This window comes from Larimichthys crocea, unplaced genomic scaffold, assembly GCF_000972845.2.
Source record: "Larimichthys crocea isolate SSNF unplaced genomic scaffold, L_crocea_2.0 scaffold270, whole genome shotgun sequence".
NCBI classification, from domain to species: domain Eukaryota; kingdom Metazoa; phylum Chordata; class Actinopteri; family Sciaenidae; genus Larimichthys; species Larimichthys crocea.
The window spans coordinates 304059-316372 of record NW_020853564.1 but is presented as its reverse complement, the minus strand read 5'-3'; the positions used below and the strand labels follow the sequence as shown (position 1 = coordinate 316372).

General features: G+C 39.8%; 1 protein-coding gene across 3 annotated transcripts in view; it reads right to left on the bottom strand.

Annotated features, from left to right (window-relative positions):
* The window catches only part of LOC104936757 (relaxin family peptide receptor 2), a 45515-nt gene extending 37108 nt beyond the window's left edge, over positions 1-8407 (bottom strand). For all 3 annotated transcript variants that reach the window (XM_027275989.1, XM_027275991.1, XM_027275990.1), the window contains exon 1: positions 8082-8407. In XM_027275989.1, coding sequence (XP_027131790.1) covers positions 8082-8166 — 85 coding nt within the window. In that variant the 5' untranslated portion in view covers positions 8167-8407. The remainder of the gene's footprint in view (positions 1-8081) is intronic.
* Positions 8408-12314: the final 3907 nt, after the last annotated feature.

Here is a 12314-nt window from a genome sequence, read left to right as displayed (position 1 = left end):
TTTAATGAATATTTTCAAATGAAATTCAAGCATTAAATATGCAGGCGTATACAATATAACAGATAACACAAAGTCATGGAGAGCATTAATGTCTCAGTTCTGTCAAAATTAAAAGCAGGACACTTCAGGTCATCCATCCTTAGGGTGTTTTTTTCTAATTGTTGGCAATTACTGTATCTGATGTAAAGAAGCTGTAGTCTTGAGAATATAGGACAAAAGTTTTGACCCACTGTTGAAAACCCAGTGTTCTTCTTTAACTGCATTCTGAAAAAATACCAAAAACAGATCATCACACCAGGGTTTCCAACTTTCAACCAGCTGGTAACACTAAAAACTTTTGTTTTAGTTTTGTTTTTCAGCTTTAAACCTACATTAACTTTAAACAGCCTCCAGCCTCTTTAAAGCCTCCAAACAGGAGAAAAATATTTTAGACTTTCCAGAGTGAATGGATCTGATTTGAGTTTTTTAGCTAAATGAAAATGTCATGACATCTCTGATGGAGCTCAGGACTCTAACCTGAGGACATCCACCATAACAAAGGATTGATTTTAAACTTGACATCTGTGTGTGACAAATTATCTATCTCAAATAAAAAGTACTGTCATGATCCTACTGATGCATGATGGCCTTAAGTATTTAACATAATGAGAATAAACACACACATATCCTGCTCTGTAATTCTCTTCATCCACACATAAAAACTACTGTTTGACTACAAGCACGGGTGGTGTATGTTAACAGCAACAATCTAACAACAAAACTTTTAGCCTGGCGAACAGTGGACATAACTTTCACTTCATGAGAAGCCAGCTTTCCTGATCTGTGACTCTCTCCATTCACACATAATAACACATCCACATGCTGGCTTACTGTTGAGAATACACAAAATACTTTAATAGTTCATTGCACTACTTGTTCTACTTTACCAGCAACCACCTGCTGGCCTGGTTGAGGGGTCCCCAGGAAGGTTGATGAATACATGCAAACAAAAAGGGGATGCAGGTTGACAGTGTTTCAGGAAAGTAAAAGTCAGCACTGACAGAGATGCCTCCAATCTCTCTAAAGTCAGACCATCGGTGTAGTGCAGGGTCATTTTTCAGTCTGCACTGAGTAAACCAACTTCTAAATCCCCTCTGCACATCATTCAGTATTGTTCTGCAAGCTGGTCATTAATTATGTAGTTGACCTGTGGGTCAGTAATAATTGCAAAGTCTGCTCTTCTTCTGTGCCTAACATTCATTTTATAAAGGTCAAGTGACAATGTGCAAATACTAATTCTCTCTCTCTCTCTCTCTCTCTCTCTCTCTCTCTCTCTCACACACACTCTCTCTCTCTCGCTCTCTCTCTTCACAGCCACTTGGCTGAAACTCACTATAAGCTTTCTAAAGCTGAGGGGTAGTGCAGATTCACATAAGTCATTTCATATTAATTATAGTTGCTTTAAAGTTAGCAGTGTTCTGTCTTTCATGTATGAAATGCTTCGTGTCTGATGTGACGCCAGAGGTTATTATAATGTGTTGACTGCAGTATGCAGCCAACGTTCCTCCTGAACACAAAGTCCCTGTCACATTTCAAAAGGCTACTCTTGGTTAATCAAAGCAGGTCTTTGAGAAGTTGCAACATTGAAATCAAACAAAAACTACATGTTCTGTTTGGATCACTGACTCGTGTGTTTTCATCAGTCTCTCCTTCCCTTAGTGACGACCTCTCTGTGTAACACAGCAGGAGCAACTGATAATTGCGCAGTGATCACAGGCGTTTGGCATCCACCATGTAATCTACTAATTCATGCAGAGACCAGAACACACTCTCAAATTTACTTTTGTTGAGATTCGATCTGGGATGTTGCAGACTATAAAGCTGCAGGACTTCAGCTATAAAAAAACAAGAGCTCCATGTATGAAAACAGACATACCAAGAAAACACAGTGAGCCCAGAGGCACATAAAACAAAGAGACAGTGTGCTGTCAGTCTGAAATGTTGCCTTTATTTCAAACATGAATAGGTGTGAATGTGAGTGTGAATGGTTGTGCTGGGAATGCTTGTCCAGGATGAACCCTGCCATCAGAAAGTGTAGCAATGTGCTAACAAATGTGGTGAAGAAGGCCACTAGCCAAGACAAAGACATTTGTTAGACCTCAAGTATACATTTCAGGACACTCTGGACAGCAGCTATTAATAATCATTGTTTTCTGTTATTCTCTTCTTTGTCTGTAGGTGGCATCGTCTACATCTGCAGGTCTGAGCTCTTCCTGTAGGTGGTGCTGATTCTGATGTGAAGAGTTGGACTGACTATAGCTATTTGTTATAGAGATACTGCCGTTACGCCGGCTCTGCTTTTTTGCACAGAACCAAACAACGCTGACATAAAGCCATCGCAGTGATTTTAGAAAACATGGTGCCAAAAGAATGCCATTTTTTCCATTAGCAGCTTCACTTCTCCCCTTTTTTCTCTGCTCACATTCGCTGTCACTCTCTGTCGCTCTCTCTACCAAACACTCACCGCACACGTGTGTCATGCCCTGGTGAATTACCCTTTTCACACAGACATCGAGAGGCTCAGGCTTCTACTCAGGGGAAGAACAACAATGACCCCTCATTCTGTCTTCATACCCTTCATACAGCTCAGTGAAGCGGTACAGCAGCACAACATTCCCACCTTTAACAGGCAGTGTAATAGGGGCAAATTACCTAACAGCTCCCCTCTGCAGCCTGCATTAGGGAGTGAGTTATAAGCCACTTCAGGTGCTTCATATTCTATTTCTCTTCTCTGTTATGAACAAGCTTCCACCTGCACTGAGACAATAATACAGTAGAAAAGACTATTTCAATCAGTGTACCAGCCTATCAGGAGTATTCTCAGCCATGAAGAGCAGCTTCAGTCTGACACATCACCTCTCCTCAAGACAGAGAACCTTCGCACACAGAGACTCAAACTAAAAAATATTGCATTCTGACATCATGCCAGCCTCTGTCGCCCTCGAGTCTAAAGGATGCTTCACTGGTGAATCACATATGGGCACTCATTCACCGCAGAGGGCTCAAATATTAGCTGATTATGTACCAATATTCCATCCATCTATTTCCAATGCTCATCAGGGCCACTTGGGCCTGGAGTTGATCATAGCTAGCATTGGGTGAGAGGCAGAGTAAACCCTGGACAAGTGGCCAGCTCAGCAGAGGGCTGACACACACAGACAAGCAATCATTCATGCTCACAATAACACCTCTGGGAGATTTTTCCCTTTGTCTCTTACCATGGACTCTGTAAAATATTAACTTAAATGATTTTCTACTGTCATATCCTGTTGTACATAGATATGTACATACTGCAATATCCACCTACCTCATGTACAGAACACAAGCGGTTGTAAAAAACATATTTATTCCATCACCTGCACCATATCATCAGTCATTTACCCAGTTTACAAATATCTGTCAAATGTCTATAGATATGTATAGTTATTTTTTATGTTTTCAATGTTTTTATGTTCGTGTCTGCGCCTACCTGTCATGTCCCATGTCTTTTTAAACTGTACTTATGTCTATTCCTGTATGTACAAAGGAGAGCACCGGAGAACTGGAGTCAAATTCCTTGTGTGTGCATATACCTGCACTGAGACAACAATACATATGTTCTCTCATATGACATTGAAATTGATCATCTAATAGTCTTTCCACAGAATCCTCTTCTGTCTGACCATTTTTTAATAACCTTTGAGTTCATACTACTGGACTATAGCCTTTGTGTAGAAACTTCTACAGCAGATGTTTATCTGATAGTGCTGTAGCCAAGTTTAAGGAAGTGATTCCTTCCGTATTGAATTCAATGCCATGTCTAACTGTAACAGAGGACTTGTCTGCTTCCTTTAGCCCCCTTAAAAAATAGATCATCTTGTTGATAGTACTACAGGCTCATTACGAACAACTCTCGACTCTATTGCACCTCTGAAAAAGAAGACAATTAAACAAAGAAGGCTAGCACCAAAGCAAGAGGCACGTAAATCTGAACGCAAATGGCGTGCCACTAAACTGGAAGAATCTCATCTAGTCTGGCAAGATAATCTCAAAACATACAGGAAGGCTCTCCGTAATGCCAGAGCAGCCTATTACTCTTCATTAATAGAGGAGAATAAGAACAACCCCAGGTTTCTCTTCAGCACTGTAGCCAGGCTAACAGAGAACCACAGCTCTAATGAACCATCTATTCCCTTAGGTCTAAGTAGCAATCATGAGCTTGTTTAATGATAAAATTATAACTATTAGAGACAAAATTCATCACCTCTTGCCCTCAACAGGCATTGATCTGCATTCTGATACAGCAAGTTTTGAAACAGCTGTAAAACCCGTTATGTATTTAGACTGTTTTTCTCCCATCGACCTTCATCAAATAATAATCATTTCTGCAGCTAAGCCGTCAACCTGTCTCTTAGACCCCATCCCAACAAGGCTGCTCAAGGATGTTTTACCTCTAGTTAGTAATTCATTATTGGATACGATTAATCCTTCTTTATTATCAGGATATGTACCACAGTCCTTTAAGGTAGCTGTAATTAAACCTATTCTTAAAAAGCCCACTCTAGACCCAGAGGTCTTAGCCAACTACAGACCGATATCAAACCTTCCCTTTCTGTCTAAGATACTTGAGAAAGCTGTAGCCAATCAGCTGTGTGACTTTCTCCATAACAATAGTCTATTTGAGGATTTTCAGTCAGGATTTAGAGTGCATCATTGCACAGAGACTGCATTAGTTAAAATTACAAATGACCTCCTAATGGCATCAGACAAAGGACTCATCTCTGTACTTGTCCTGTTAGATCTTAGTGCCGCATTTGACACCATTGACCATCAAATTCTCTTACAGAGACTGGAAAATTAAATTGGCATCAAAGGGACCGCCCTAAGCTGTTTTAAATCGTATTTTTTAGATCGATCTCAGTTTGTTCACGTCAATGATGAATCCTCCATGCATACCAAAGTTTGTCATGGAGTCCCACAAGGTTCTGTACTTGGACCACTTCTATTCAGTTTATATATGCTTCCTTTAGGGAACATTATTAGGAATCACTCTATCAATTTTCATTGTTATGCTGACGACACCCAATTATATTTATCGATCAAGCCTGATGCAACCAATCAGTTAACTAAACTCCAAACATGCCTTAAGGATATAAAAAGTTGGATGACCTACAATTTTTTTATGTTAAATTCAGACAAAACTGAAGTTCTTGTAATTGGACCCAAACACCTCAGAAACTCTCTTTCTAGAGACTTAGTTACTTTAGATGGGATCACCCTGGCCTCCAGCTCCACTGTAAAGAATCTTGGAGTTGTTTTTGATCAGGATTTGTCCTTTAACGTCCACATAAAACAAATTTCGAGGACTGCATTCTTCCACTTACGTAACATCGCTAAAATCAGACGCATTGTCTCTCAAGCGGATGCAGAAAAACTAGTCCACGCATTTGTTACTTCAAGGCTGGGCTATTGTAACTCTTTGTTATCAGGCTGCTCCAATAAGTCTCTAAGGACTTTGCAGTTAATTCAGAATGCTGCTGCACGTGTTCTGACAGGAACCAAGATCAGAGATCACATCTCTCCCATTTTGGCTTCCTTGCATTGGCTACCTATTAAATCTAGAATAGAATTTAAAATTCTTCTCCTTACATACAAACTCTTCATGGTCAGGCACCATCATATCCAAAAGAGCTCATAATACCTTACTACCCCTCTAGAACACTGCGCTCTCAGGACGCTGGGTTCCTTGTGGTTCCTATAGTCTCCAAAAGTAGATTGGGAGCCAGAGCTTTCAGCTATCAGGCTCCTCTTCTGTGGAACAAACTACCATTCTGGGTTCAGGAGGCAGACACAGTCAACACTTTTAAGAGTAGACTTAAGACTTTCCTTTTTGATAAAGCCTATAATTAGGGCTGGCTCAGGTCATCCCTTAGTTATGCTGCCATAGGATTAGACTGCCGGGGGACTCCCCCTCCCCCCAGGGTTATGCCTAGCCAGGCACGGTATTGGTTGAAGATACATTCACATCTCCCTTACCTACGCCTTCTCAACAACCTGAATTAAAAAAAATAAACTTTCAAATCACTTTTAAAAACGAATTTTTACAGACTTGCCTTTTTGTGATGTCATCTTTTTTTACCCTGTATTTCTTTTTATATTGTCATCTTTTCATCTCTCAATCTTTTTTTCTTATTTATCATCTATTATCATCTTTTTATTCCTTTACTCTTTACCAGACCTACATTTTTAATGTTAGCTTTTCCCTTTTTGTGCCCCCATGTTACTACCAATTTTTTATTTGAAAGCATCTAGACATCAATGAATAGCTTTCTTTTTTATTTGAATTTTTATTATTCTGCTTGTTTCTGTGGCATTGAATCTGCTTTATGTTTTTACATTTCTTGATCTTAAATTGTGGCCTTCTGTTAGATCCAATGTACTTTGTAAATTCTGTTTTTTTAAAAAGTGCTATATAAATAAATGTGTATTATTATTATTATTATTATTGCTATTATTATGCCATATATATACATGCCATCTCTGTGCTATGATATGATCAGCCCAAAAAATGTTATATGACTTTGGACACAACAGCCAAAAATATCTATAAATTCTTTGAATAGTTTGGATGGTTTACTAATTCCTGAGCTCTGCTCCAGGGTTTATGCTGCTGTAATCTCTGCTGTTTCAATGTGGAAATTTCCTCTAGGTGAGCCAACTGCACCCTCACCCTAGAGTCATAAAAGACTTAATCTGTCACAAATAGTCTACACACCTTTTACGAGGAATACGCCTGAATATATCACATTAAAATGGAAAAGACTAGGCTCAATTATAGGAGTCGTCGTTTCCTTGCCACATCATAACGGATAACAGAGCCTTTCTGACCCTGATGACGCTGTGACTGATCCAGATTAATCGCATAAACTCCACAACATCCCTGACAATAAATGTTCTCCGCCACCTTAATTGAAAAGATTGCATTAATCGCGCTCTTCAAATTAATTACAAAAAATGAGAATCAGTTCTTTGAATAAGTTAACACTCCTGACTGGGGTAAAGAGATGTAGTGTAAGTTTGTGAAGACGCTGCTGCATAATTCTTGGTCTTATTAGTCCTGAGTGACCTGTCAAGTGGTATTAAAAAGAATCAAAACTGTTTACAATGTTGTTTTATTTACGAAGCTGAACTGAACACAGACCTGTGCTGTGGTGTTTGTTACATCAACATGATTTCTTAGAAATTCCTAGAAAGAGTCCTTCACCTTTTGAAGCACAGTGTGAATGAGCTGCAGACTGAACAACACAAACTGAACCACGGTGTGGAACAAGACAACAAGGTCACATCTGTCTTTTCCTGTCATAGAAATGATCATACAAAACCTCACACCTCATCCAAACAAGAGAAAATCTGAAGGTGAGTCATAAACCGAGAGGTGTGTGAATGTCACATTAATGATATATCCATGCGTATTGAATATTTACTATTGAATCCATGAATAATCCCAGCTTCATACTTATGAATCATAACTAATGTCTAATTAGCTCTTTTAAAAAAGCAGAGTCCACTCTTCTTTCACAGTGCTTGTACAAAATCTCATAGCCTGTTTCATGTCTGTCCTCCACCTGCGCAACAATTCACAAAGAAATTGCATTTGTCAAACTCAAACAGATGTGTGGAGTATATATATATATATATATATATATATATCTCTATATATATAACTATCTATATATCTAATCTATATTAGCAGAGTTTATGATTCATTAACACAGTTTATAGTGCAACTAATGTTCAATCTGCAGACACATAACTTTGATTGCGTGTCGCACATGCGCCAAAGTTGAAAAGCTAATTTTGCAGGTGAGAAATGTACCCTACATTATACCTGTTTAACCAGGATGTTCATTCACAAAAACACCATGAACAACTTAGGATTAAAGATAATATCGTGTGCTACCTGTAACAACCTGATATTACAGAAAGAGTCCAGTAATGCAACAATCATCAAGGATATATCTGTATTAGAAGAGCAGGTTTGTTTAGCCTCCGTTTTTCTTTACCTCTAATCTCAGTGTGTGTCAAGTGGATGAGCAGAATGATGATAGGTACGTCCATCCTGAGGCTCGGATGTGTCCCTGCGCTCATGTCGCTCCCGCTGTTACACCTCAAACCAATCCACGATAGGTTTCCCCTGTGAGGCAGACGATCGATAAGTCCACGGAAGTCACAGTCAATATGTTAGAGCATGTATCAATCAATCAATCAATCAATCAATCAATCAATCAATCTGAAGAGGCAGCGAGGAAAGTAAAAAGTGGAAAGCCCGGTGCGCAAAAAGAGCCACATCCTCTCCACTCTGTCCCTGCAGGAGCTCTCTGAAAACTGCTCAAAGCCACCCCGTCTCTCTCTCTCTCTCTCTCTCTCTCTCTCTCTCTCTATCCCTCCCACGCTCTATCACTCGCCCATACACACACGCACATACATACAGAATCACGGTACGCACAATAGTCCATGCCTTCATTCTTGGTGCCTCCTTTCTTAGTTGTCACTAAAACACACCTGCGGGCTCATCCAGCCGCTGAAACAGCGCAATATGATGTAATATGATATATAGTATGTATAATATGCATAATAAATATTTGACTATACAAGATATACATACTATAAATGATATACTGTGAGTATAAGAATATGTAAATAGAAAGACAAGAATGTGCAAAAAGACAAAGATATTGTATAAATATGATATATAATATCAATATGGTTAATATTAACACACATCACATGTGATAGGGTACGAGTGTTGTAGGGTACACAGTGCAAAGATGACAGGTAGGTTTAGTGCAGGTGTGTACAGTAATAGCTCTGACAGAGGTAGATGAGTTGTAAAGTCTTATTGCAGTTGGGAAGAACCTGTATCGTTCCTTAGAGCAGCAGGGTGGAATGAAGGGTCTCTTTATGGTAAGGGTATAAATACGATACAGCACATTCATCAGGATGGAGTCCAAATTTTCTTGAAATTTTCTAAACTTACATTTACATTTAGTGGGAAATGGCATAAGTCTGCAACACAGCTCTAACGAAGCTGTAGGTGTATCGGCTGATTATAAACATTACATCCATGGTGCACTAAGCTTGTGAAAAAAAAATCACTCACTCACTGTCAATCAGTCTTTTTTTTGTGTATAAAAAAAATCCAAAACTGTTTCACATGTAATTTCTGTGTAAAGACATAGCAAAAAAAAAAAATCAAAAAAGTAAAAAATCATACACATGAAATAGGAACTACATACTGTTCTCAGTATGAAGTACAAAGGATATGTGCAATGTGTAGAAAGAAATTACAGCAGTAATGTGGTTTGATGTAACAGCTGCGGATGGGAAAAACATTTTTCTGTGGTATGAGAAGGAAGTTCTAAAAATTTTTTTAGTAGAACTAAGACAGTAGAGATTAAGGCACAGAACACATAAATTAACAGTGAAGAATTTAGAGAAAACACAATATTCACGCCCACAGAGGGGATTACTATACTTTGGGTGGAAAAAATAAATCACTGCCAAAAAACTAAAAATATATGTTTTTTTCAGATGATCCATCCACTTTCCATTCTTCATACCTGCTTATCCTTATCAGGGTCCCAGCTTACATTGGGCGAGAGACATGGTACACCCTGGACAGTTTATCACACAGGGCTCCTTTCAGATTGTTAACAACATTTTGTTTGGCTACATAAGCACAAATCTTTCAAAGTTGAGCTTTATTGGATACAATTGGAGACGTTTGCTCCCGTAAATGCCACAGCTTTTATCCGCAAAATCACACTGATTTTTTTTTTTTTTTAAGAAAAAAGCTTGTTTTTGTGTGCAAATGGATTGATGAATTTTTTTTTTTATCTTATTGCCATGTCTGTTTTGGATGGTACGACATGCAGATTTAGTTTCACAGGTTTTGAAAGTTTTGAAATAATGAAAAGGTCAAAAGAAAATCTGATTTATTTAAGTGAGAGCATTGAGTCATCCAAAGGAGCTACGGGAAAGGAAGCAGTGAGGGAGTTCTGGTGCAAAGTGTGCTTACCAAAAGTTTTCATGAGCCCCATGACAGTGAAGCAATTAGTCTGGCAGCAGCAGTGGGATTTTAACTGTACTTGGTATAAAGTACATGTCAGCAATGCTCATTGTTTTGTTTGGTGGGCCCAGAGTTGTTGCTAGGTCCATCTCTCTGGGCAAATTAAAAAATGCACAGGACAATCACTTCAGGCAAAGGCAAGCAGAGAGGATAGGCAATGCCTGTCCGCGGCTATTAGCAAAAATGAAATTATTTAATGTCATAGGCCATATTATCTGATTTCATGTAACTTAAAATAAGTTTAAACATGGCTGCATTTGGTGCTTTTCATAGCCTAATGACTCAACGTCAGTATCGTCTGTCCAGACAGAGACTACACAAGTCATACAACCTTGTGTTGTATGCTAGCCTTGTTTGTGGGGGGTATTATCACGCCTGTTCTGTCTTTGCACACCATATCATCACAAGGATGTGTGTTCACACATGCACGGTCACGCCTGTACAGTTTGTTATGTACATTGAAGGGCATATCACCACCCTGTCTCAAACATTACTGTGCTATGAGCTAAAGCTGCACTTCTGTGTTCACTGTGCTTCTGTGAACTGAGACATCAAACTCTCAAACTCCTACATACGACCAGCAAGTTCAAGCGGGCTCACAGACATTATGACACCGATATGCAGCTAAATCTGTTTTCATATCACAATAAAAATACAGTATAGGTAAAAGTTAGAGAAAAAAAGTCCCAGAAGTAATATTTGATCACTGCTTAAGGTTGTCCTCCACCAGGGCCGGTCCTAGCTATAGGCAATGTGGGCGGCCGCCCAGGGCGCATTCTCCGTGGGGGGCGCACGAACGGCCGAAAAAGCAAAAAACTTCGGTAATTTTCGATACCGCTCATTAAGTTAGCGGAGCGGGCGCCCCGGGAGCGGGGTGTTGACAAGGCAGAGGGGGGCGTCGGACAGACCGATGGGGGCGCACGCATCCCGGGGCGCACGACGCATCCAGGGGCGCACGGGCGGCCGTCAGGGCGCACGAGAAAATGATCGCCTCTCGGGGGGGGGGGGGGGGTTCGCCCAGGGCGCAAATGTGGCCAGGACCGGCGCTGTCCTCCACAGTCTGTAAAGATATTCCTGAGTGTAAAGTCTTTTTTAAGACTGTCAAAGGCCTTAGAGCTTATTTTAGCAAGCAACCTTCATTTTCCAACAGCAGTCAGACTCTTTAACACCAGCATGACTTCATGACTTTCTTCAGCACGACTTTTTTCTAGGTATTTCTTACTTGTGAGTAATTTTTTATCATCCTTGTGTATACGAGCTGCTGTGACAAGTGAATTTCTCCGGTGTGGGATCATTAAAGTCTTTCTTTTCTTTTCTTTTCTTTTCTTTTCTTTTCTTTTCTTTTCTTTTCTTTTCTTCAAAACACCACAGAAGTAGTGAAGCCACTTATTCCACGGGCAGGAGCTACCAGATGGAACTCAAAGTCAAGGTTTGTACCATGCAGAGCTTTGAGGGGTGTTCAATCTTATTCAAGAAAATATGGCCGAGTTGAGTGAAAAGGAATGAACTACGGCCCTAATCTCATTCCAAAGCTTCTCCCTGCCAGTACCAGTTATTTGCCTCATTTTATGAACTTTCTCAGGAATGGCGCAGCCGAGCAGCTGAGACGAGAGATAAAGGCTGATTTACAACATCCTGGACAACTTAAATGTACAGATGGAGGCAAGACTCAAGAATTCGGGAGAAGTTTTCTTTCTTTCTTTATTTAGTTTTCTGGAACAGGTTTTTTGATTTGTCAGCCAACATTGATGAGACAGAATTACATAACCTCACTAAACATGGCAAATACTTTGAGTTTGTCAAGCTAAAGGCCAACCTCGCCAGATTCTATAGTTCTCAGATGGTCAAGGACAAAGCACTTGTTTCCTGGATGAAAATGACCTTGGACAGATGGTTTCAGAGGCAACAAAACTGCTGAAATTGGTGTTGACCATTCCAGTCACCTAAGGTATTTTTTCTGCCTTAAAATGTATGAATACCCACAGCTGCAACAAGATGGAGCAAGGAAAACTTTCATCTCTGGCTCTTATATCACTCAAGGAAGAGGCTCATAAAACTGTAGGCAAAGACAAAGTTGGCAAAGATGTCTAGGCACATGGACTTCATCTTCAGATAAACTAAGCAGCCCTTAATCACTCTCTCTCACACACAGATAAGCACACAGATG